Here is a 22,858-nt window from a genome sequence, read left to right as displayed (position 1 = left end):
CCCAATTCTGACTATTTCGACCTATGGTCTACGCCAGCTACAATAGTTTCGAGTGAGACTTTTAATTTGAAAAGACCGGAGCACACGTCTGCTGGCTAAGGCGGAAGTGGAACAACGAATGGACGTGTCCAGTGTGACCGTGTAGATAACTTTAAACAAAACATTTGCTTTTTGTACCACGAATATATACTCTTACCATCTTATCTCGCATCCATGATGTTCAACAGACAGACGAGTCTCTGGATGGGTGATGTATGTTTGAAATCCATGTTTCTGTGTGTGATCTTAGCTTAGCTATGTGTGGCGACTGCTAGCTAGGTTGAGTTATGGTAACCTACTACTTGTAAAATGTTGGACTAAACTGTCTTCCAGTGTACACAGTTTGAAAAGATTTGGTGTAACATAATTCAATAATACCACATATTAACGATTAACGACGATAAGTCATCAAACAACTCTAATGTTATTGTCTGTGGCCAGGCTCCTCCTCGTATTGTGGCGAGCTTTAGCAAGTGATGCGAGCTAATCATTAAAGTTTAAATATAACGCCAACAAAGATTAACAGATTAAGCCGTAAAAAGTGCCACACACAAAATTATTCTCTAAACTCAAAGTTGGTATAGGGTTAAGCGAAAGGACAATTTTATTTTTTTTTTTAGTTTGAAAAAAAAAACCAAACAAAAAAAACAACCTCGGTCTGGAGGCGCGCTGTGCCTGTGCTAAAGACACACAGATGATCGATCAAATTCAAATTTTATTTGTCACACACACACACACAACCATACACAGTATGACATGGGGGTGAAATGCTTGTAGCTGTGCAATGCCCGACCATTAAATGACAGAAAAAGGTTTTACAGTATTTACAATTTACAGGTTACTACAAAAATTTACAAATTAACTCGGAAATTTACAGTAAAAAAAAAGTGCAAATAGCAGAAAGAGATTATCAAGATTATAAATTATAGGAAGTTTAATCAGTTTTATTGGTTGTGCGTTGTGACTTTTGCCTTGGGTTTGGGCGACATCAAAATCCCAAATGTGTCGCTTTTTGTCAGTCATGTTAGTTGTGCATTTTCTCATGTGATTTCGAAACCGCTTAATTACATAGGAATGCTAAAATGAGGTTTAATTTGTGTGCGTTTGGTTATTTTTACTAAATATTCTGTAGTAGCTTCTGTAGTAGAAACAAGTATCAGTTAGGCTACGTTCACACTGCAGGTCTTGATGCTCAATTCCGATTTTTTGATCAAATCTGATTTTTTTTGTCTGCTTGTTCACACTACAAATAAAAAGTGACAGCAAACGCGCTCTAGTGTTAACCCTCAAAGCGGCCCGCGTGCGCAAAAGAAGACGTCACACACAACGCGCTCTGTTTAGACCCAGAGCAACAGTATTGTTTGACTGATGGCCCTTAATGTAAAGACTTGTTTCCGGCTTTACGTTTCCCAATTTTGCTTTAAGTTATAAAGTTATTTTGTTATTTACACTTGGCCTAATAATGATCCTTATCGCTGTTTTAGAGGAGCGGTGCTTCAAAGGATAGTTGCAGATTTCTATCAGAATCTGCAGATTATACAAATAAAATGTTCACGTTGTCTTCCCAACAGTTTCACTGACCTCTACACTGGATGGGCAGGAAGCGTTCACATGTCTTCTCTGGCGCTGATAATTGGCGTCTGTCTTGTGTCAGTGACGTAAAAGATGGATTTAATGCGACATGACCGTTCAAACAGCAGTCGCTTTCTAAAACATCAGATATGTATCGGATTCAGCACCACATACGAGAGTGACCCAGATCGGATTTGATAATATTGGATTTGTGCTGTTCACACTGTCATACCATGATCGGTGGGTCATGGTATGTCGCATAGGGTCAAAAAAGTCGCATTTGATGCGCTTTCACCTAAAGTGTGAACGTAGCCTTAGAACAAAGAGCCATGCTTTGTTGCATTGTACTGTATTACTGCGTAATAACATACAGTAAATCATAAACATGCATTGTATTATATTGCACAGAACCTAATGTGGTGCATATGATGTTTCTTTGTATTTGTGTGTAGCTCGACCCATATATGGATGAGAACTTCATCAAACAGGCCTTTAGTGCTATGGGAGAGTCTCCATTTGGGGTCAAGATCATCACTCACAGGATAACAGGGTAGGATATATGCATCAGCCTAAATGTATATGTATTAACTCCGCTAGACCACTGAAGTTCTGCTGTGGTATCTGCACCAAGATGTTACCAACAGATCCTTTAAATGATGGAGGCCACACCTCACAACTTGCAGAACTTAGACTTGTTTGTCCAGCACATCCCACAGATGCTTGATTGGATTGACATCTGGGGAATTTGGGAGCCAAGTGAACACCTCAAATTCATTGCTGTGTTCCTGTTATCAGGGCGCATTATCCTCCTGAAATAGCCACACAGCCATCAGGAAAAAGAGTTACCATGAAAGGTTGCACACGGTCTGCAGCACTCATTAGATAGGCGGCAAGTGTCAAAGAGACATTCACATGGATGGCAGGACCCAAAGTTTCCCCGAAGAATATCGCACAAAGCATTACTCCACTCTCTCAATTTCTAAGCGTTGCCCATTTCTCCTGCTTGTAACACATCAACTTTGAGGACAAAATGTTCAGTGGCTCCCTAATATATCACCCACCAACAGGTGCCATGATGAAAAGATAATGAGTGCTATTCACTTCATATGTTAGTGGTCATAATGTTATGCCTGATCTGTCTGCGTTTTTCCCGCCTCTTTCTCGTTCAACACTAAAAGTAGCTACCGGTTCTGTTCTCTTGTGCAGCGGTTCAGCAGGATACTGTTTTGTGGAGCTGGCAGATGAAGCGAGTGTGGAGCGGTGTGTCCAGAGACTCAACGGGAAACTGGTTCCTGGATCAAACCCGGTCAGTTCTGTAGTGCAGTTGATATTTACTCACATATATTATTCATCATTATTATTTCATCATAAATACAAAAATATTGTTGACATGTAATACCGCCTTCCTTTTTCAGTAGAATTATCAAACAGTACTTAACTGTTGATCTGTGGATAGTGGAGCTCAACTAGTCTTGGTCCTGCTTTGTTAGGACAGAAACACAGTGTTAGGTGCTTAGGAGTCAGTTTAACATCCTGTTGTTATTGTCTCTGTGAACACACCAGATTTTTGTTGCTCTTAGTGCTGTCACTGTGAGGATTTCCCTGTCAGTTTAAACCAGTTTTATCAAGAAGCAAAACTAGTTAAACATCATGTTAAGTGCAGCTGTCTCATACTAACTGCAGAGACGGCTGGTCCAGTTAAGTCTGGTGATGCAAGACAAAAAAAGGCATCCCATCTTTCAAATTTCAGTTCCAAGTGGTTTGGGAAGTTGTGAGCTTTAGCTGCTTGCTCCTTGGTTTGAAATGCTTTTGGCCCCGTGGGCTGGCCAAGCTACTGGGCTCCCCTGTTCACTGGGCTGTATCTGCTGCTGAAGGTGGCTAAGAGGCTTGTACATGAATGTACTTTGTTTGAAGCTGGTGAATAGAGTCTCTGGTAGGAACTAACTGAGGAATGGGCTAAAGGCTGGTCTGGGTGGTGGAGGTATGTAAACCCAAATAACAACCATAGTAACTCCACTTTTTATTTCCAGCAATATCAGTGCTATACTACATGTCTTTGGTGTGTCTGCCTAGCTTAGTGTGTGTTCTTTCTCTTCCTTTGTGCAGCCCCGGAAGTTTAAGCTAAACTATGCCACCTATGGGAAACGGCCAGAAGCAGGGTAAGGCTTTACTTCCATTCAGTCTTTGTTTGCTACATAACGCCAAACTTTTGGAGGCAGTTTTCTGTAGAATTTAGTTCCTCCAGCTAACTTGCCTAGCTGGAGGAAGAGACGGCACAGAAAAGAGGAACGAAAACAACGGACGGCAATCGGGGCAAAAAATAAATGAGAACAGAGAGAAGATAGAAGTTAATGACATGCAGCAGTGGCATACAGGTCCATACATTTTTGGACAATAACAGTTTTCTATTGATTTATTTTGTTTTACCCTCAGCCATAAAAGGCTGCTGGGGTGTTGCCATCACCTTGCCAGGTGGGTGGGCGGGCAACATGGGCCACCCACCCTGAGAACGAAGCACCGTAGGAGTTTCAAATTAAGCCCTCTGACCTTGACCTTGAGGTCAAAAAATCTGGTGAATGCAATAACTCAAGAAGGAAGTCATCTAGGATTTTAAAATTGATACTATAGGTATATAGTAAAATGGTTGTAATTCATAAGCGATTAACACAACACTTCACTTGAACACCTCGAATTAAAGCTGAAAGCCTCCACGTCAATCACATTTTGATTGCTTAATTTAAAATCCACTGTGGTGATGTGTAGAAGCAACGTGACCAAAGAAATGTTGTCCATAAACTTCTGGCCCTCATTGTATAAACAGTGAAAGCTGAGGGTGACATGCATCATGGGAGGGGGTCAGGAAATGGGCAATTACAATTTTATGATCTAAAACTGAACAAAGTTGTTCCGTAAATTATCCAGCTTCCAATACACTTCCTGTTTAAATACGAAGGATAACTTGCATAACAGTCCTTATTAAGTGGCATGTGGGCTAAAGCAGTCAACATATCAGTATATCAGTCTATCATACTGAGTAAGAATATTTGATCTTGCTTCTCTCAGGCCAGAGTTCTCAGTTTTCGTGGGCGACTTGGCTTCTGAGATAGATGACTTCCAGCTGCATCAAGTTTTTAAGAAGTACCCTTCATGCAAAGGAGCCAAAGTAGTCACCGACCAGTATGGATACTCAAGGTACGTCAGCTCATTGAGGTGCACGTGACAGCGGCAGCAGTATTATTCTGTTTGACTGTGAATTTTGTATTTCTTCCTATAGTATGATGTATTGCCTTCTTGTATGAATGTTGTAAGAGTATACTGTAATTTTTTTTTTCTGTTTTCTGTGCTATAATAATGATTTGGATAGCAGTGCTATGGACGTTGACCATCAGTGCATCTTCATCTATTTTCGAAAAAAAAAAAGGCTGAAGAAATGTTTTCTTGCCGTCTTAATGCTAAAACTATTGTTTTCCCCATATAGGCTAAGCAAGAGCAACTCACAATTCAAGTGATGCTACCTCATGTTAAAAGTAAAACAACAAGTTTCAGTTCTACCATAATAATACCCATTATATTCTGTTTCTCATTATAAGTGGCTATTAAATGCCAAGTATGGAGTGTGCGTTGGCGGTGCAAAGGAGGCGTAACTGTTCTCTGACTTGCAGAGGCTATGGCTTTGTCAAGTTTGGAGAGGAGAGCGAGCAGAAGAAGGCGATCGAGGAGTGCCAGGGTACAATGCTGGGAGGAAAGCCACTCAGGCTCAGTATTGCTGTTGCAAAGAGGTAAGACCCAGACAAGGATAAGAGAGAATAGAATACAGAAAGTGCCAAAGAAAATAGGACAGAGGAATTTGGATTCACCTGAACTCAGTTTTATTTACTTGGCGCCAAACCACAACAAAACTCACCACAAGTGATTGTATATTGGTAGGCAAAGATTCTACAATAATGGAGAGGAACACCCCAACATTCATGTGATGGCCTATGAGCAAGCACTTGATGATGGAAAGGAAAAAAAACCTTTTTAACAGGAAGGAGAACTCTGGCAGAACCAAGCTCAGGGAGGGCCATCTACTACAGTCGGTTAGACTGAGAGGACAGAGAAAAGCAGTGGGAGGTGGGATAAAAAACACTCTGAATAAGAGAGTCAGAGTTTAATAATGACCAATTGTTAAATGCAGAGTGCTTTATAACCATAGAGAGGGAAAAGAGGTGAGTGACCAGAGCCTAGGATGATTGTAGCACAGGGTCAGTGCTGGTGAAGGCTTCACTGAGGGCTAGCAGGACAAGAGAAAGAGAAACCTGGGGTTTTTATTATTATCAGGTCTTATTTGATAGTCTTTTAGTAACCAAAAGACTGAACTAAAATTCACACTTTAAAATTCAATCTGCCTCAAAGTCAGCCTGACTGGAAAAATACAGTCATGTAAAATGAAAGTAGACCCTCTTTCAATTTCAAGATTTAGGACATAATAACATAATAGCAAGTCTTAAAATGAGTAAATGCAACCTGAGATGACCAACAATATATTATACTCTCATAATTTACAAAGAACTATGATAATAATCAAATAGATGTAGTTAAGTGTGACCACCTCTGTAAAAGCAGATGTTTTGGCAGTTTGCTGGTCTGGAGAGTTCATGTGTGTTTTAACACAAAGCTAAGAAGGTCTTAGGGAAGCAGTTATTGTTGCGCATCAGTCTGGGAAAGGTTAGAAGGCCACTTCAAAACATTCTGAAGTCAGTCATTCTCCAGTGACAAAGATTATTCACAAGTTTAAAATATTCAAGACATCTTCCCAGGAGGGGACCAGTCAAAGTCCAGACCTGCATTTTGGTAAATGGCCTGTATTTGTATAGCGCTTTTCTAGTTCCTAAGGACCCCAAAGTGCTTCACACTACATTCAGTCATCCACCCATTCACACACACATTCACACACTGGTGATGGCAGCTACATTGTAGCCACAGCTGCCCTGGGACGTACTGACAGAGGCGAGGCTGCCGGACACTGGCGCCACCGGGCCCTCTGACCACCACCAGTATTTTGGCTCTGTTTTTGCTAACTGACATGATGCAGTATGCCATGTGTTACTGGTTTGATGTAGTGTTTACCTAAACTTTAACACCTGCTAAGGACCCGGTTAGGTTTATTATATAGATATCCAAAAGCTTACTTAGGTGTACTTTCTACCATTACCATATGACTGATTTATATTTGATTTGTCTGTAACAAAAGTATAGTCCAGTTTACTGTTTCAGCATATGTCTACACCTTTAAATCCATCCAGGCTCCTCTGAGACATGTTCATTCATGAAGATCTTTCATCAGATAACCTTCAAACAAACCAAAAATTGTTCTTTTTGTTGTTTTACAGCCAGAAGATGAGCAGCTACCACGGGGGCCAGGGCCAGAATTACCAGAGCAACTACAACCAGACTCAGTCTGGTTACTATGGCAGCCATAGTGGTGGAAGCCAGGGTTACTATTCTCAGTGGGGGGGCTACGACCAGTATGGTGGCTACAACAGTACCGGCTACAACAGCGGCTATGGCAGCGGCTACAACAGTGGCTACAACTACGGTTACGGAGCCTATGGATACCCACCACCAGGTCACATGATGCCACCACCTCCCATGGGGATGCCACCAATGTCCACAGACATGTCAGGAGCCGTAGAGGTAAGGGGAACACTTTCACACCAGTGCTTAAAGGAACCCTGACATTTCAGGAAGTTAGCAAAGCTTAGCAAAATGACTTTTAGCGTGAGAAACTGCTAACCTTTGCTAAAGAACAATCGGCTTCCTTCCAAAAGTTTAAGATTCTCATTTACATCATTTATCATGTTATATAGAATGCTCACAAGTAATTCATCCAAACACCAGCTCTCTTTACCCAGAATGGGCCAATTGAACAAAGCAGCTTCAGTGTAGACAGGACAAGTGACACTGCTGAGTTAACTGACTGCAAACTGTTGTCACTGCCAAGTGAAAATGTTCACTGAAACATGTTCACTGTATACACCCAGTACACATAGCACAGCTGACACATTGTCCGTGTTTATATTGTGTTAATTAGTGCCATGTATTATCACATCCAGGCAGTTTTCAGATTTATTTCCATGTTTGCGAAAGTAGTTCTAATCCCTGATGTCATTCTGCAGCAGAGCCATGTGGAGGCTGAAGACCTAGATGAGGATAATGCAGAAGGTAAGGCTGAGTCACATAACATTAGGGGAAAAAATCTATCCAGAGAAATGTCGGAGACACTCACAGAGTGGGGATTTGCATTGTGGTTTCTTTTTTCTAGAGCCCATTCCCGAGTGTGACGTCGACCTGTGGAACAAAGATTTCATGCAGCGCAGTGAGGAGCTCTATGATGCCATGATGAATTGTCACTGGGAGGCTCTGGACTCTGTTGACTCCCCCATCCCCTCATTCTCTTGATAATGTCCCCCACCCCCCCTGAAATTTTTCATTTTTAAAAAACGTTTTTGGTTTTTTATCCCCAAAATCTTAACAACACACTGACACCTTCTAGTGGCCAGCTTTCATTTCCTGTGTCAGTTCTCACTAAGACTGATAATACAAACACGTTCCTCTTTAAACACCTAAAATATTCACAGACTTGGCTGTAACAGTTAGCATGTTAGCAACAAACAGCAGGTCAGTCATTATTCAGTGCTCTGTAGTTTATACCATCTGAGGTGCTGCAGCTGACCAGCGCTCAGAAGCTGTAGTACTGCAGACTTGAGTGTCATCCACCACCACTGAATTATGCCACTGAGGAACCAACTGTAGTTATTTGGTGATGGAATGACCAGCAGATGCACATTCAGCAACGTTGAGATTGACATCTGCAAACAAAAATGAAAACCATGCCTTTATTGTCTTTTGTCATGTACTTCCTGTGAGTCCAGGATGATCATTAGAATTGCTTTGTACATACACAGCATCGATCCTTCTCATCTTTTTTTTTTTTTTTTTTTTTAAATGAAGGAATTCCTGTCTTTTAGAAAAATTTCTGATAGATTATTGAACTCATTTAGGAAGAGTTGAAAACTGAGTTTACACCCTACAGAAAAACACATCAATTGGAAACGTTATCTGTTTTTCAAACAAGAAGCTCACAATCTTTCTATGTGCTAGATGAACGAGACAAACTCCCAACATGTTCGAGTGCTGTGAAAACTGTGTGAGGACTTTAACGGCTGATTTGATGTCAGACTTCGAGGCAGCCATCAACTGCTCTTTGATGGCTGAAGTTTTGTATATATTTTCTTTCTGGAGATGTTTTATCAATAAAATGAATTAAGGTGGAAAAATGTCTCTTGAGTTTGTCTTTACAGCCAATACTGGAAGGAAAGTATTAAAATATACAGCAATAATAAAAATGCTGTTATAAGTTAAGAAAACATTCAGTTGTCTTCTTAAACTATTTATTGTATACAGAAGATGGGCGAAGAAACATCGATATTACTCACTTTAAGTCATAATGTTACCAATATGGCTACAGTAGTGTTGGTAACCGTATTTGGACTAGAGGGTGGTGTGATAAGTCATCAATAAATAGTAGTTTGCTGGGTTGCTACATCCATGAACTGTATAGGTGCATTTTGTTCTTGAAAAGCATAATATAAATAAATCTTACATATGTCAGGACACCTGTGAGTCACACAAGGTGGGCCAGTTAGAAAAAAGTAGAAAAGAAATGTACCCTCTGTACAAGGAAGGAAACTTAACTAGAGGAATATAAGAGTTGGCTCCCGAGGTTGCCATTTGTTTTGGATCCACAGCTGGAGGCCTCAATCGCCTTAATCTCTCTCTTCTGTCTTGTTTTTTGACCCAGTATTAACCATTTTTGAAGGGCTAATTGCGAAATTATCAGCGAGCAAGTGTAAGAATTTTACACACCTCTAACAATGAATAGGGGTGAATCCTAAGCCTTAGTATAATTTTAAACAGATACATATACATAAACCTACAAAGAGCAGTAAACACCAGAGCAGGTGATTACAGCCTGTACACAAAGAAAATCTACTGGCACTCTGAATAAAAATTGTGATTTCTTTATCCACCCTGCACCCCTATGCAGAGTGGAGCAGTTTATTTGGGCTGGCCTGTTAGAGCAGAGTGAAGCAGAAACCGGTTACACCCTAAGGGCCAAGGCCTGATCACCAGATTCTTTCCCCGGAGCTCTCTCCCAAGGCCTACGGAGCCCCGTAACCCTATTCCAGACGATGCTTTGTGCCATCGTTTTTTGTTCACCTGCCTGATTCCTTTGGCTTTGGTTATACTGAGCTTTGACTTTAAATTGCCTCACGTAAGCTTGTTTTGACCTCCAACAGTCTGAATGTTGTATTTAAGCCTTCACACCAAGTCAAGTTATTTTGACAGTTCTTTCCCTTTTTCACTCCCATCAAAGACTATTAAATATATTTTAGATAAAGTGATCATGCATTAGCACAAGTTAAAATCAAATAGAAGTTATATCTATTAAATGAGCACAAGATAAAAAAAAAACTGTCAGCAGGAGAAATAAAGTCATGGAATTCGGAACTATGAACTATGAACTCTCACTAACAGCCAGATGTTAGTGAGACTAGACTTTCTTCCAGTGAAAAACATTCCCTGTAAAAATGGCTTGGTTTAAAGTTTGCTTGGTCATCTGGTCTGATTTACTGCTACTGTTCATGTTTATACTATTCTACTTGTTAAAAATAACAAACAAGTAGCCTACAAATACTTTGTTCCTCTACTTAAGTAGAATTTTCAGGTATCTGTACTTCATTTGAGTATTCATTTTTTTCATTTTTTTTAAAAATTCTTTACACTTTTACTCCCTACATTTTAACACAAATATCTATACTACCTACTCCTTACGTCTTCAAAACAGGCTCCTTACTTTAGGTTCAACTGTATCATTTATAGCGATTATTAAAGTATAAAAGTATAAAAGTGGGCGACACCAGTGATATTGTAGTCAGGATCTAGCTTGCGCTAAAGAGAAATGAGCACAAAGAGTGTAACATTTCTACACAACATAATTTTTCTACAACATTTCTATCAGCTCGACAAACATCACCAAAAACACAGACTGGAATTTACCATGTTTCACTGAGCAGTTCTTACCCTTAAACATAACCTCTCGTCTTCCTCTCCTGTCCTTTCTTTTCTTACATCTTTCTCCATCTCTGAGTGAAGTTAACGCTCTTTCTTTTATCTCCCCGAAAAAAAAAAAGTCAGCTGGAGCTTTGTCTAGCGACACATTCTGTAACAAACTGCACACAAAATAATATTCAAAGGTTATCTGTGATTTTATCATTTTGAATCCCATATTTTATCAGTATATGATGTATTTTGATAAAATATTTATTTTTTATACTGTGAAATGTCCTGAAAAACAAAATATACAAAACAGTATATATGACATCAAGGACCCATGGCACACAGCTTTGCAGGTACTTTATGTTTGTTTATGATATTTCCACGCGTGGTCTCACAGCCTGGTTTTTTAACTTTAAACCCCAAAGTAGCCCCTACAGACTTGGTCAGCATCTGACAAAGCGTGGGGACAAGAACAAGAAGAACTGGAGCAAATGGTACTACTGTACCATGCACTAATTATGTGTTCATCAAATGTTTCATGAACATTCAGGGTAGTTATGTGCAGGATAAACAGGTTAGCTTGCATCAATCTGGTGAATTTACAGTAAAACACTGTGTTAGCCTGATACTCAGTGGCTGTAGTTGTCAGTGTTAGGTTACATGTAGTGTAGATGATGGATTTGCATTTAAGCTGATGATGCTTAGATTCATTCACTGAATGAATTCATCCACCTGTCTAGTATAAAGGCAACATCCAGTATACTGTTAGTGTAAGAAATGAAACTCCACCGAGATGGCTGTGAAACACATGTTGAAGTCAGTCGTTTAAATCCACAAAGAGCAGCAGCTAAGCTGATCACAATTTGTCTACTAATGCTCAAGCTTACATTCGAAATTATTGTGAGTGTTAGCATTTTCCCCACGTTGAGCCAGTACAACAGATCTTAGTGTTCCCCCACTTGCCAAATCTCACTTTACATTCTTTAAAAGAAAAAAATATTTTACTTATTGTGTCCTAAACAACAGATTCAAGCTGGGTGCATTCATTAGAATTTAGATTTGACTAATATGTGTATTCTCATGTACTAATATCATTTTAATATTATATTAATATAGCGGCAGGTCCAGTTATCTATGCATAAAAATGGTTAGTAGAATTGTCCTTCAAGGAGCTGCTTTTCACTTTCTTTTTCTCTTGTACTTGAGTAAAGAAGTTTAATCACTACTCTTCAACTTTTACTGGAGTATTTTTTTAATGCAACTATTGTACGGTTACATTGTAACATCTCTGAGTGAGAGACTATCTCTCCACTTCATTACATATTCCATATGTACGGGGTGTAACGCCGCGGCCAATGGGGGTCATACCCCGTACATATGGAATATGTAACAGAGTGCAGAGATAGTCTCGCTATGATAAAGAACTGCACTTCTGCTTTAGAACAGAATGTCTATATTTTGCCACCTCTGGCTACAAGTGACAGGACTGTAGCTTTTGGCACTTCTTCATTGCCTTGAAGTCCACAGCAAAAAATCTGGACAAAACAGAAAGTGAGCAAACTCGACCAAATTAATGTCTCTGTAAATCTGCTTCTGTGTTCTCCATTTGTCTTTCCAGTGCTGGGTTGATTTGGCTGTCACACAATTCTAGCTTTCAAAGGAAGAGCAGATGTGAATCATCGGTTGTATGTAACAGAAAAGGTAAATAAACATATTTGACATGAAAGAATTAAGAGGTCTGATAACCCACACTGTACATCTGTTTGTTTGGAATTCAATTTATTTTACAGTTAGTTCTCAAATGTTTGTTTGTTTGTTTTTTAAGTTAATTGCAGTGATCGTGATTTGGTTGTTTCAGTTGTGCATCCTCCACGTCATTACCAACAGCCTTTATGTTAAGTAGTCCCAAACCAGGCCTCCCGGGGCAGTACCAGCTGGGCCCCAGGCGGTACCAGCCCTGATATAGTCCTCTCCAGCTGAGACAGCCAAGAGCACCCCCCAGCAGCTGGGTGGGGAACTGAGGAAAGTAAGCTAAGAGACAGAGCAACAAGAAGATCCAGAGCCAGAGCAGAAGAACACAGAACAGAAAGAGGATTCTCAGTGGGGCATCTGAGATTCCCCCAAGGCTCAAATAAGGTCCAAACACAGCTGTTTCCTCTACCAGCAGCAGGCAGCAAAGGCAGAGAAGGAAAATGTCTTCAGAAACCTCATATCCCCTCCACAGCATTCCAGCTTTCAGACACTCAGACTTGCTCTCCCCCTCTCGCAGCACCAGCAGAGTCTGGCCATTTGTGACCACTGTTCCAGCTTCTAAAGGTTCATAGCAGCTTCCTGTGGCATTCTCCAGGAGGTCCAAGAGTTTGCAAAAACCAAGCCATAGTCCACCGGCCACCGCAAGCCGTGAGAGGTGGCGGATGGAGAGAGACAGGGAACGACGGACGGAAAAGGAGAGGAGGAAAACAAAAGAGCCAACAAAGATGCAGGTCCAACCCCAACCAGAGTGCAAGAACATCCTGGAAGAAGGAGAACAGAGATGAGAGCAGTGGAGACAGGACGTGATGGAAGAAGAAATTATATCGACTGAATATGAAATATTAAATATCAGGACAGAACAAAGTTGACAGGAAGTGTAACAGGAAGCAGTCTCACCTGTAGAGGAAGTGATTCTTCTTGGCAAAGATGCTGTGGTGAGACACCCAAAGACTCAGCATGGGACCGAACATCACCAGTGCTGACAACAACAGGTGGAAGTGCCGCCGGAACAAGGTGGTACCCATAAACCTGGCTGCCAGGTCTGTCAGGACTACAAGGACTGTGCTGAGGAACATTTGGACCAAAATGCTGACTGAATTTCAAACAATATACAAAAGCCACCTGCTGCTCGCTGTGTTTGTGCAGATTATCCACCTCAGACCCAACAGTGTTCACTGTTTCATGTGATGAATCTGTAATCCTCTACAGAATGCATGTAACGCTAACCACACATTACATTTGCAGAAGAATTCAAGAAGAAACAAGAAGAATTCACCATCTTATGTAGTCCAGGAGATAGTAGCAATGACCAGACAAATGCAAATGCACAATAAAGTCACTGAATTTAGGGAAACAAACTGCAGTTTTCAAAGATTAGATCCATTGGAGCATGATTATTAATGATGATTGATCCTCCAGAAATCCACTGTTGCTTAGGGGTGTGATAAAAGTCCACTAATGTTAGCTGCTGTGACGTTAGTATTTACTTCCAGGGGTATGTATGAATGAATTGACAATTGGCGTTTGACAACCCATGAAATCCAGCCCTAAAATTCTTCAGTCCAGCAGGCACTTCTACTGAGTCAGGGAAGTTTGCTGTTCTCCATTCACAGCTTTAGTTCAGAGCTGAGTGAGCTTCTGTTGAAGAAGTTCTCTCCTTCCTGGTTTCCTGCCATGCGACTGTGAGACTGTGCGTTTGTCACTGGTCACGCCTGCACTGATTCTTCAAAAATGCAGTGTCAACCCAGCTGTGACACTCAGAGACATCCCATAGTTGTAGCTCCAGAATACTCTTCTGCTATCTTCAGTGTAACAGTAGCTTCTCCCTCAGTGCTCTTGTCATTCACAACCACCCAATATGTACATAGTGTGCTCTTACCCGTGTCACATTGCTCATATTGGAGTAGCTGAAGGTCGAACCACTGACATGGATTCCTTGACAGTAAAATGGATATCATGGGGTTTCAGATTATTCACATTAATGCAAAGCAAAGTTAAAGGGTGAGAGTAAACTGAGCAATGCTGACTTGAGCAGCGTCATGAACCAGAAGTGACATCAATTAAATTAAATGTGTCACATTATGTGTGTGTTTGTATGTGTCCTGGTGTATTAATAGCTATAACCTTTGTACTGTATCTGAGCTGAGGCTCAGCTGCTGTAGAAGTCTGTCTCTGTCAATCACTTGCTGTCCTTTCTTGCTCTCCGCGGTCTGCTGTCATTCTGTTTCATTTAGTTTCTTTAATTGAGCCAAATTGACCAAGGCACTTCTGTCCTCTCAGCACCCAGTCACTTAAAGTCCACAGAGCTCTCTCTGTAACAATTTCTGTTATACACAGTGATCCTTCAACTCTTAGTGGCTCTTACATCATACCAATAAATGGCACTATTATTATTATTATTATTGTTATTGTTGTTGTTGTTGTTACGTTGTACTGTTGTGCTGTTTTAGCATGCTCTAAATAAGTCCAGTTTTTCTTATTTTTTTCTTATAATTTCATCTGCATTGGTTGTTATTAAGTCTTTGTTTTTGTTTACTTTTTAAATATATAGCTGTTTTGCTTTTTAGTCAGATTAATTTTCAGTTATATTCATACTACATATCAACTGTATGCCATTCTGTAAACTTCACTTTCATTTTAAGCAGCACTAGATCTTTCCTGCTTAGCAGTCTCAGTGTTGTTGCATTAATTACTTACAGTCAATAGCTTTGTCTTCAATGTAGACTTCATAGAAAATTAGTTCTGATAAATTCAATATTTTGGGAAATACATTACATAACTGTAACCAGCATCTTATGAGCAGGCTTTGTTGAGGAAATCCATGACATGAAAGGATCTGAATCACACTTTTTGATACCTGACCAAGACTATGTTTAGTGTGCTGAGTAAGTTACAAAACGTGTTTGTGTTCTAGGAGTATCGTTACAGGCCACAGTATTCCCCCTCTGTCTTTTTATGTCACTGTAACTCTTTCAGCATGTTCTTTTTTAAGCCCTTGTTCAAGATTGGTGCCTACTGTCAGTCCTGCCTCCTGTACTGAACCAATGGTCCAGTGCAATCCTCCAATGAAGCTGGACAGCCTATGTCAAGACAACACCAATGCATCATTAAGATTAGTCTGCTAGAAGCAATGAATAGTGGATAAGCTCCGATGAATGGATAAACAATTAAAATAGAAAGCTTCAACTATATATAAAACTATAGTTTTATAGTTTTTGTAAGCATGAAAAAAATGATGAGAACTCAATCAGCCACTGAAATATGTTCAGTATTTTTATTTACTCTCATTGTATTACCTAAACTAATGTCTCTATTAGTGTGTGTGTTTCTGTGTTATGTGTTGTTACACTGTAACACCGTCTGATTTACAGGTGTATAATTTTACACAGACTGCCGCATCTCTCTGCACTGTTCAATATTTTGGCTAAAAGGAAATACCAATCTCATCATTTTCAAAATGCCACCTAAAAAAGCAAACCCAGGAGTTGAAGAGGAGTTGGAGGAGATTAGGAAATCGCTTAATTTCATGTCTGATGAACTGAGCAAAGTGGCTAAACAACAAGGTATGCTACATGACCTAATGGATGAAATAAAACAACTAAAAAACCTCATAAAGGACAAGGACAAGAAAATAGACGACTTGGAACGGCGAATCGAGGACCTTGAACAATACACAAGAATGGATGATTTAATCATAAGTGGTCTGGAGACGCAACACCGAACCTACGCCAGAGTAACAGCTGGCGGAGGTAAAGACGGTGAAGATGCCCCGGTAGAGGAGCAGCAAACGCTTGAACAGCAAGTGATAAAATTCCTTCAAATGAAGAATGTAAGTATTCAGAGCCATCATATTGCAGCATGCCACACGCTCCCCAGAAAAGACAGTAAAACAAAGCCAGCAATCATTCTTCGGTTTGTGAGTCGCAAAACAAAGATTGAGTTACTGAAACAGGGTAAGAAGCTAAAAGGGACTGGTGTGTATTTAAATGAACATTTAACGAAAAAGACTGCTGAAATTGCAAGACAGGCACGCATCCTGAGAAAACAAAATAAGATACAAGCGACATGGACGAGGAACTGCAAAGTAATGATAAGACTAAATGGCAATCCCGAAGAAGTGAAAGTTGTGATGATAAGAGAACTCAAAGACTTAGAGCAATATAAATAATCAGGAATCTGCTATGGAATCTATTGGAAAAGTGACGATTGGATAATGAACAATGGGTATGGAAAGTATTTCTGGCCTTATGGCTCAAAAACAATGGAAACAACAACAACAAAAACACATAAATGACAAGTTTGGACACAGATTATAGGTTTCCATTCGGAGATATTGAAGAGGAAGACTTTGATTATGAAAAGGACTGTCAAGGTGGTTATTTTGCCACACACGCTGAGAAAACGAACTTCAAAACGTTTAACTATGCAGAGCACAACATGAATGACCCTGAAAGTAGCATTGACCCAGATACCCACTTCTACAATAACACCAATAATACTTGTGAGTACTATACAGATGACCAATTCAATGTGAATATTAAAATGGCAAATGCATTGTCGGTCATACTTTTCAATAGTAGAAGCCTGTATAAAAATTTTTCTAAAATTACAGAATGTTTAAGTAAGTTAAAAAAGTTTAATATAATTGCAATATCAGAAACATGGCTCGATAATGAGAAAGTTAGTGAAATGGGACTGGAAGGATACGAATTATTTACAATGAACAGGTTAACGACTAATGCAATGGAAAGGACTACGAGTAAGACATGTATCTGCGGCAAGCTGTGCAAGAACCAGCGTGGCCTAAAGGTCCATCAGGCTAGAATGAAATGTTTGGAGCGGCAGAGTGAGGTGCAACGCACAGGTCCTGAACCTGGTGAGACGCAGGAGGAGCCCGGCCAGGAGGCACCCCACAGAGCCCAGTCCCTCCATGCACAGGACTCTTCCAATCCAAGCAGTGTAGTTCCACAACAGCGGATTAAGTGGCCCCCAGCCAGCAGCCAGAGCGAGTGGCAGAAGTTTGATGAGGATGTCTCCAACATCATACAAGCTGTGGCCAAAAGAGGTGCCGACAGCAGGCTTAAAACAATGACCACCATCATAGTCAGCTACGCCTCAGAAAGGTTCGGCCTGATCGAGAAGTGTAACAACAAGACCCCTTACACCATGAACCGCAGGGCCATGAAGATTCATCAACTACGCCAGGAGCTTAGGAGCCTTAAGAAGCAGTTCAAGAACGCTGATGCGGAGGAGAAGCAAGCTTTAGAGGAGCTGCATAACATCTTGCGGAAGAAGCTGATTACCCTCCGTAGAGCAGAATGGCACAGGAGGCGAGGAAGAGAGAGAGCCAGGAAACGTGCAGCTTTCATTGCTGATCCCTTTCGATTTTCCAAACAATTGCTTGGGGTCAAGCGAAGCGGGCAGTTGGAGTGCTCAGCAGAGGAGGTGAATAACTTCCTTCATGAGACCACGAGTGACCCATTGAGGGAACAAGACTTGGGACCAAACAAAGCTCTCATCAACCCTGCCCCACCATCAGTAGAGTTCAAGTTGACGGAGCCAAGTTTGAAGGAGGTGTGTGAGGTCATCAAAGCAGCCCGCTCAGCATCCTCCCCAGGTCCCAGTGGCGTACCCTACCTTGTCTATAAGCGCTGCCCAGAGCTGCTCCGCCACCTGTGGAAGATCTTAAAGGTGATATGGCGGAGAGGGAGAGTTGCTGATCAGTGGAGGTGCGCAGAGGGAGTCTGGATTCCCAAAGAGGAGGATTCGAAAAACATAAACCAGTTTCGGAGTATCTCGCTATTGAGCGTGGAGGGGAAGGTGTTTTTTAGCGTTGTCTCCCGGAGATTGACCGAGTTTCTCCTTAGAAACAATTACATTGATCCATCAGTTCAGAAGGGGGGAATCCCAGGAGTTCCTGGTTGCCTAGAGCACACTGGTGTAGTTACACACCTTATAAGAGAAGCACATGAGAACAGAGGCGACCTAGCTGTATTGTGGCTGGACCTAACTAATGCGTATGGGTCGATCCCACACAAACTGGTTGAGCATGCTTTGCACCTCCACCACGTCCCCAGCAAGATCAAGGACCTAATCCTGGACTATTACGCCAATTTCAGGCTTAGGGTCACTTCTAGGGCAGTTACTTCAGACTGGCACCGACTCCAAAAAGGTATAATAACAGGCTGTACCATCTCAGTTACGCTCTTTGCCCTGGCAATGAACATGGTGGTAAAGGCTGCGGAGGTGGAGTGCAGAGGGCCGTTAACAAGGTCAGGTGTTCGTCAGCCCCCTATCAGAGCCTATATGGATGACCTCACCATTACAACATCATCAGTTCCCAGGTGTAGGTGGATCTTGCAAGGTCTTGAGAGACTCATCTCATGGGCAAGGATGAGTTTTAAACCTTCCAAGTCAAGATCGATGGTACTGAAGAAGGGCAAGGTGACGGACAAGTTCCGGTTCTCAATTTCAGGAACCATTATTCCATCCATAACGGAACAACCAGTTAAGAGCTTGGGGAAACTCTTTGACTCCAGCCTGAAAGGCTCTACTGCTATCCAGAAGGCAAATGAGGAGCTGGGAGCGTGGCTTATTAAGGTGGATAAGTCCGGCTTGCCTGGAAGATTTAAAGCCTGGATCTACCAGCATTCCATCCTGCCCCGAATCCTGTGGCCCTTGCTTGTCTATACAGTTCCAATAACTACTGTGGAATCCCTTGAAAGAAAGATCAGTGGCTTTCTTCGTAAGTGGCTGGGACTTCCCCGCAGTCTCACCAGCGCTGCCTTGTATGGGACAAGCAACAGCGTGCAGTTACCCTTCAGTGGTCTCACAGAAGAGTTCAAGGTGGCTCGCACACGAGAAGCCCTACAGTACAGAGATTCTAAAGACTGCAAGGTGGCATCAGCAGGCATTGAGGTAAGGACAGGAAGAAAGTGGAAGGCTGAGAAGGCAGTTGAGGTGGCGGAGTCACGCCTAAGGCAGAAAACACTAATGGGGGTCTTAGCAACAGGGGGAGCAGGCTTGGGGTACATCCCAAAGGCCCAGGTCAGCAGGGCACAGGGAAAGGAGAGACACCAGCTACTCCAGGAAGAGGTCCGAGCAGGTGTGGAGGAGGAGCGAGTAAGCAGAGCTGTAGGCCTTAAGCGGCAGGGAGCATGGACAAGGTGGGAGAGCACCTTGCAGCGCAAGGTCACCTGGGCAAACATCATGCAGGCAGACTTCCACCGGATCCGATTCCTAGTGCAGGCAGTATACGACACTCTGCCAAGCCCAGCAAACCTCCATTTGTGGGGAAAGAGCGAGACACCTGCCTGTCCCCTGTGCTCTGGAAGAGGGACCCTAGAACACCTCCTTAGCAGCTGCCCAAGGGCCCTGGCCGATGGTCGGTATCGTTGGCGGCACGACCAGGTGCTCAGAGTAGTTGCTGAAAAGATTGCCTCAGCAATCAGCATCAGCAAGCATCATCATGCTCCGAGGAAGGCAATCTCTTTTATTAAGGCTGGAGAGAAACCCCAGGGGCGCCCACATTTGACAACTGGCCTTCTCAACACAGCCTCTGATTGGCAGCTACAGGCTGACCTGGGTAAACAACTAAAGTTTCCTCAGAACATTGCAGAAACATCACTCCGGCCAGACTTGATAATTATTTCTGAGGCCTCAAAACAGCTGATCATGCTGGAACTCACAGTGCCCTGGGAAGAGCGGATTGAGGAGGCTAATGAAAGGAAACGAGGAAAGTACCAGGAACTAGTGCAAGAGTGCAGGGGAAGGGGCTGGAAGACTTTCTATGAGCCCATAGAAGTGGGTTGTAGGGGCTTTGCAGGATGATCACTCTGCAAAGTTCTAGGCCGGCTGGGCGTGGCTGGGGCAGCCAAGAAGAGGGCCATCCAGGCTGTGAGTGAAGCGGCAGAGAAAGCCACAAGGTGGCTGTGGATTAAGAGGGCTGATCCGTGGGTAGCTACTGGTACGCAAGTCGGGGCCTGATCACCCCCGGCTGGGTCGCCTGGGCGAGGGTGTATGATGTTGTGAGACCCGAAACACCTGATGACCCTAGGATACATCACTGAAGATGCGTACCAGTGCATCCAGGAGATGTGTCTTTATAGTATAGGGTGAATAAATAGTTATGACAGTGATTTAAAAAGGTGTAGTTCATTTTCCTTGTTTAAAAACATGTTTAAAAATAGAGTATTAGAAAAATATATAAATCAAGAATGAAAAGAACAAAAAGGAGAAAAAAAAACAACAACCTCTTAATTCTTTACTTTGATGTAGTTACTTATCTAAGGTGGAAAGTTTTTTTTTTCTTTGTTTTGTTTGTTTGTTTGTTTGTTTGTTTGTTTTGTTTTGTTTTTGCTTTGTTTTATTATTTTCTTCAAGCCCTGTGTACAGGAGCTGCATACAAAAAGATATTTTGTGAAAAGGGTTGGCGTAATAAGCAAATGCTTCAACCAATACCTTTTGATTAGCCTTGTCTCATGCTTTCTTTCTTTATGGTAGATTTTTGTTCTGTTTTCACTGTTTTTTGTTTTTTTTTTCTCACTGTTTTCACTGAGATTTGAATTTGAATGCTAATCAATCAATAAAATCAAATCAAATAATGTACATATTCAGCATGAACAAATATGAGTGAATAATTGAAAAATACTTTATCTGAGATGTGGCAAATTCTTTTGTTACAGCAGTTGAAATGATGATGAAATCAGGTTCATCTTTCTTTAACTTATTATTTGACCATTCATCTGCATTGTTACTTCTATCCTGAGCAGCTCCACCATCGTCAGATGATTTCCACATGATTGCAAACAACAGCGTTTGTAAGATTCAGTGTAGCGCTGTCTGTAGCGCAACAGCACTCCCAAGAGCAATACAGAGACCCTCTGTGCTTGGATTTCATTATTGTAGTGCTGCTGACATCTACAGGAAAAGCTTTTTTTTACTTGAAAGAATCCCCCACCCCACGCGTCTTAAAAAAATGTGGATTATTGAGAGTCAATGAGAACCATTATCTTGTTGTTAGAGCTACGCTTTTTTAATATTCAGTTTGGAGAACTGGAGTTTTGACTGCAGAACGATCTGTTGAAGGCTATTTGTATTTGAATACGCATTATTGGACAATCAACATTAGCCTAAAATTAAATATGGAGAAATGTTGTTTTGAGATTGTCATGGTCCATCTACACTGAACAAAAATATAAACGCAACACTTTTGTTTTTGCTCCCATTCCCCATGGGATGGATGTAGAGACCTAAAATTCATTCCAGATACACAATATAACCATCCCTCCCAAACAGTGGTCACAAATCAGTCCAAATGTGTGGTAGTGGGCACATCTGCTATATTGAGATAATCCATCCCACCTCACAGGTGTGCCACATCAGGATGCTGATCTGACATCATGAGTAGTGCACAGGTGTACCTCAGACTGCCCACAACAAAAGGCCACCCTGGAATGTGCAGTTTTTTGCGCTATTGGGGGTCTGAGGACCCAGAACCGGTCAGTATCTGGTGTGACCACCATTTGCCTCATGCAGTGCAACACATGGTCGCATGGAGTCTATCAGATTGTCAATTGTGGCCTGTGGAATGTTGGTCCACTCCACTTCAATGGCTGTGCGAGGTTGTTGGATATTCGTGGGAACTGGTACACGCTGTCGTATACGCCGGTCAAGCACATCCCGAACATGCTCAATGGGTGACATGTCCGGTGAGTATGCTGGCCATGCAAGAACTGGGACATTCTCAGCTGCCATCTGCCCTGAACAATGTGAACCATGATTCATCCGTGAAGCGCACACCTCTCCAACGTGCCAGACGCCATCGAATGTGAGCATTTGCCCACACAAGTCTGTTACGGCGACGAGCTGGAGTCAGGTCAAGACCCCGATGAGGACGACGGGCATGCAGTTGAGCGTCCCTGAGACGGTTTCTGACAGTTTGTGCAGAAATTGTTTGGTTGTGCAAACCAATTGTTCCAGCAGCTGTCTGGGTGGCTGGTCTCAGACGATCTTGGAGGTGAACCTGCTGGATGTGGAGGTCCTGGGCTGGTGTGGTTACACGAGGTCTGCGGTTGTGAGGCCGGTTGGATGTGCTGCCATATTCTCTGAAACGCCTGTGGAGACGGCTTATGGTTGAGAAATGAACATTCAATGCACGGGCGACAGATCTGGTTGACATTCCTGCTGTCAGCATGCCAATTGCACGCTCCCTCATTGCTTGTGGCATCTGTGGCATTTTGCTGTGAGACAAAACTGCACATTCCAGGGTGGCCTTTTGTTGTGGGCAGTCTGAGGTACACCTGTGCACTACTCATGATGTCAGATCAGCATCCTGATGTGGCACACCTGTGAGGTGGGATGGATTATCTCAATATAGCAGATGTGCCCACTA

At 42.0% G+C, this 22,858-nt stretch overlaps 2 protein-coding genes and 1 pseudogene across 3 annotated transcripts; 2 read left to right on the top strand and 1 right to left on the bottom strand.

Moving 5' to 3' along the window:
- Positions 1 to 73: 73 nt before the first annotated feature.
- LOC147331921 (tRNA selenocysteine 1-associated protein 1-like) lies at positions 74 to 8,930 on the top strand. 2 transcript variants are annotated; one of them, XM_086288254.1, is made up of 9 exons: positions 74 to 252; positions 2,064 to 2,161; positions 2,818 to 2,917; positions 3,718 to 3,770; positions 4,675 to 4,803; positions 5,274 to 5,390; positions 6,984 to 7,287; positions 7,773 to 7,815; positions 7,916 to 8,930. In XM_086288254.1, exons 1-9 carry the CDS (start codon positions 214 to 216, stop codon positions 8,050 to 8,052), a joined length of 1,020 nt encoding a protein of 339 aa, XP_086144380.1. In that variant the 5' UTR covers positions 74 to 213; the 3' UTR covers positions 8,053 to 8,930. The 2 variants fall into 2 exon arrangements, with proteins under 2 accessions (XP_086144380.1, XP_086144379.1); XM_086288253.1 differs by having other exon boundaries at positions 7,770 to 7,815.
- Positions 8,931 to 12,076: 3,146 nt separating this feature from the next.
- LOC147331920 (fat storage-inducing transmembrane protein 1-like) lies at positions 12,077 to 13,972 on the bottom strand. Its single transcript, XM_086288255.1, has 2 exons — positions 13,363 to 13,972; positions 12,077 to 13,226 (listed from the first exon to the last, which is right to left on the bottom strand). The coding sequence occupies exons 1-2, from the start codon at positions 13,539 to 13,541 to the stop codon at positions 12,539 to 12,541; spliced, it is 867 nt and encodes a 288-aa protein (XP_086144381.1). The 5' UTR covers positions 13,542 to 13,972; the 3' UTR covers positions 12,077 to 12,538.
- A 3,236-nt stretch (positions 13,973 to 17,208) lies between these two features.
- LOC147331919 (uncharacterized) lies at positions 17,209 to 20,553 on the top strand (annotated as a pseudogene).
- The last annotated feature ends 2,305 nt before the right edge of the window (positions 20,554 to 22,858 follow it).

The sequence above is a fragment of the Aulonocara sp. 'chitande type north' Nkhata Bay genome, linkage group LG4, assembly GCF_057382095.1.
Source record: "Aulonocara sp. 'chitande type north' Nkhata Bay isolate Kocher_YH1m ecotype deep benthic linkage group LG4, A_spYH_male_GT1.1, whole genome shotgun sequence".
In the NCBI taxonomy this organism is placed as follows: domain Eukaryota; kingdom Metazoa; phylum Chordata; class Actinopteri; order Cichliformes; family Cichlidae; genus Aulonocara; species Aulonocara sp. 'chitande type north' Nkhata Bay.
The sequence above is the reverse complement of the archived record's forward strand: the minus strand, read 5'-3'. Positions and strand labels throughout refer to the sequence as shown.

Excerpts from the sequence above, each read along its gene's own strand:
- LOC147331921 (XM_086288253.1), top strand. The coding sequence starts at position 214 with ATGATGTTCAACAGACAGACGAGTCTCTGGATGGGTGAT. Across the intron at positions 2,162-2,817 it reads ATCACTCACAGGATAACAGG|CGGTTCAGCAGGATACTGTT; the intron begins GTAGGATATATG and ends TCTCTTGTGCAG. Across the intron at positions 7,816-7,915 it reads AGATGAGGATAATGCAGAAG|AGCCCATTCCCGAGTGTGAC; the intron begins GTAAGGCTGAGT and ends TCTTTTTTCTAG.
- LOC147331920 (XM_086288255.1), bottom strand. The coding sequence starts at position 13,541 with ATGTTCCTCAGCACAGTCCTTGTAGTCCTGACAGACCTGGCAGCCAGG. Across the intron at positions 13,227-13,362 it reads AAGAATCACTTCCTCTACAG|GATGTTCTTGCACTCTGGTT; the intron begins GTGAGACTGCTT and ends TCCTTCTTCCAG.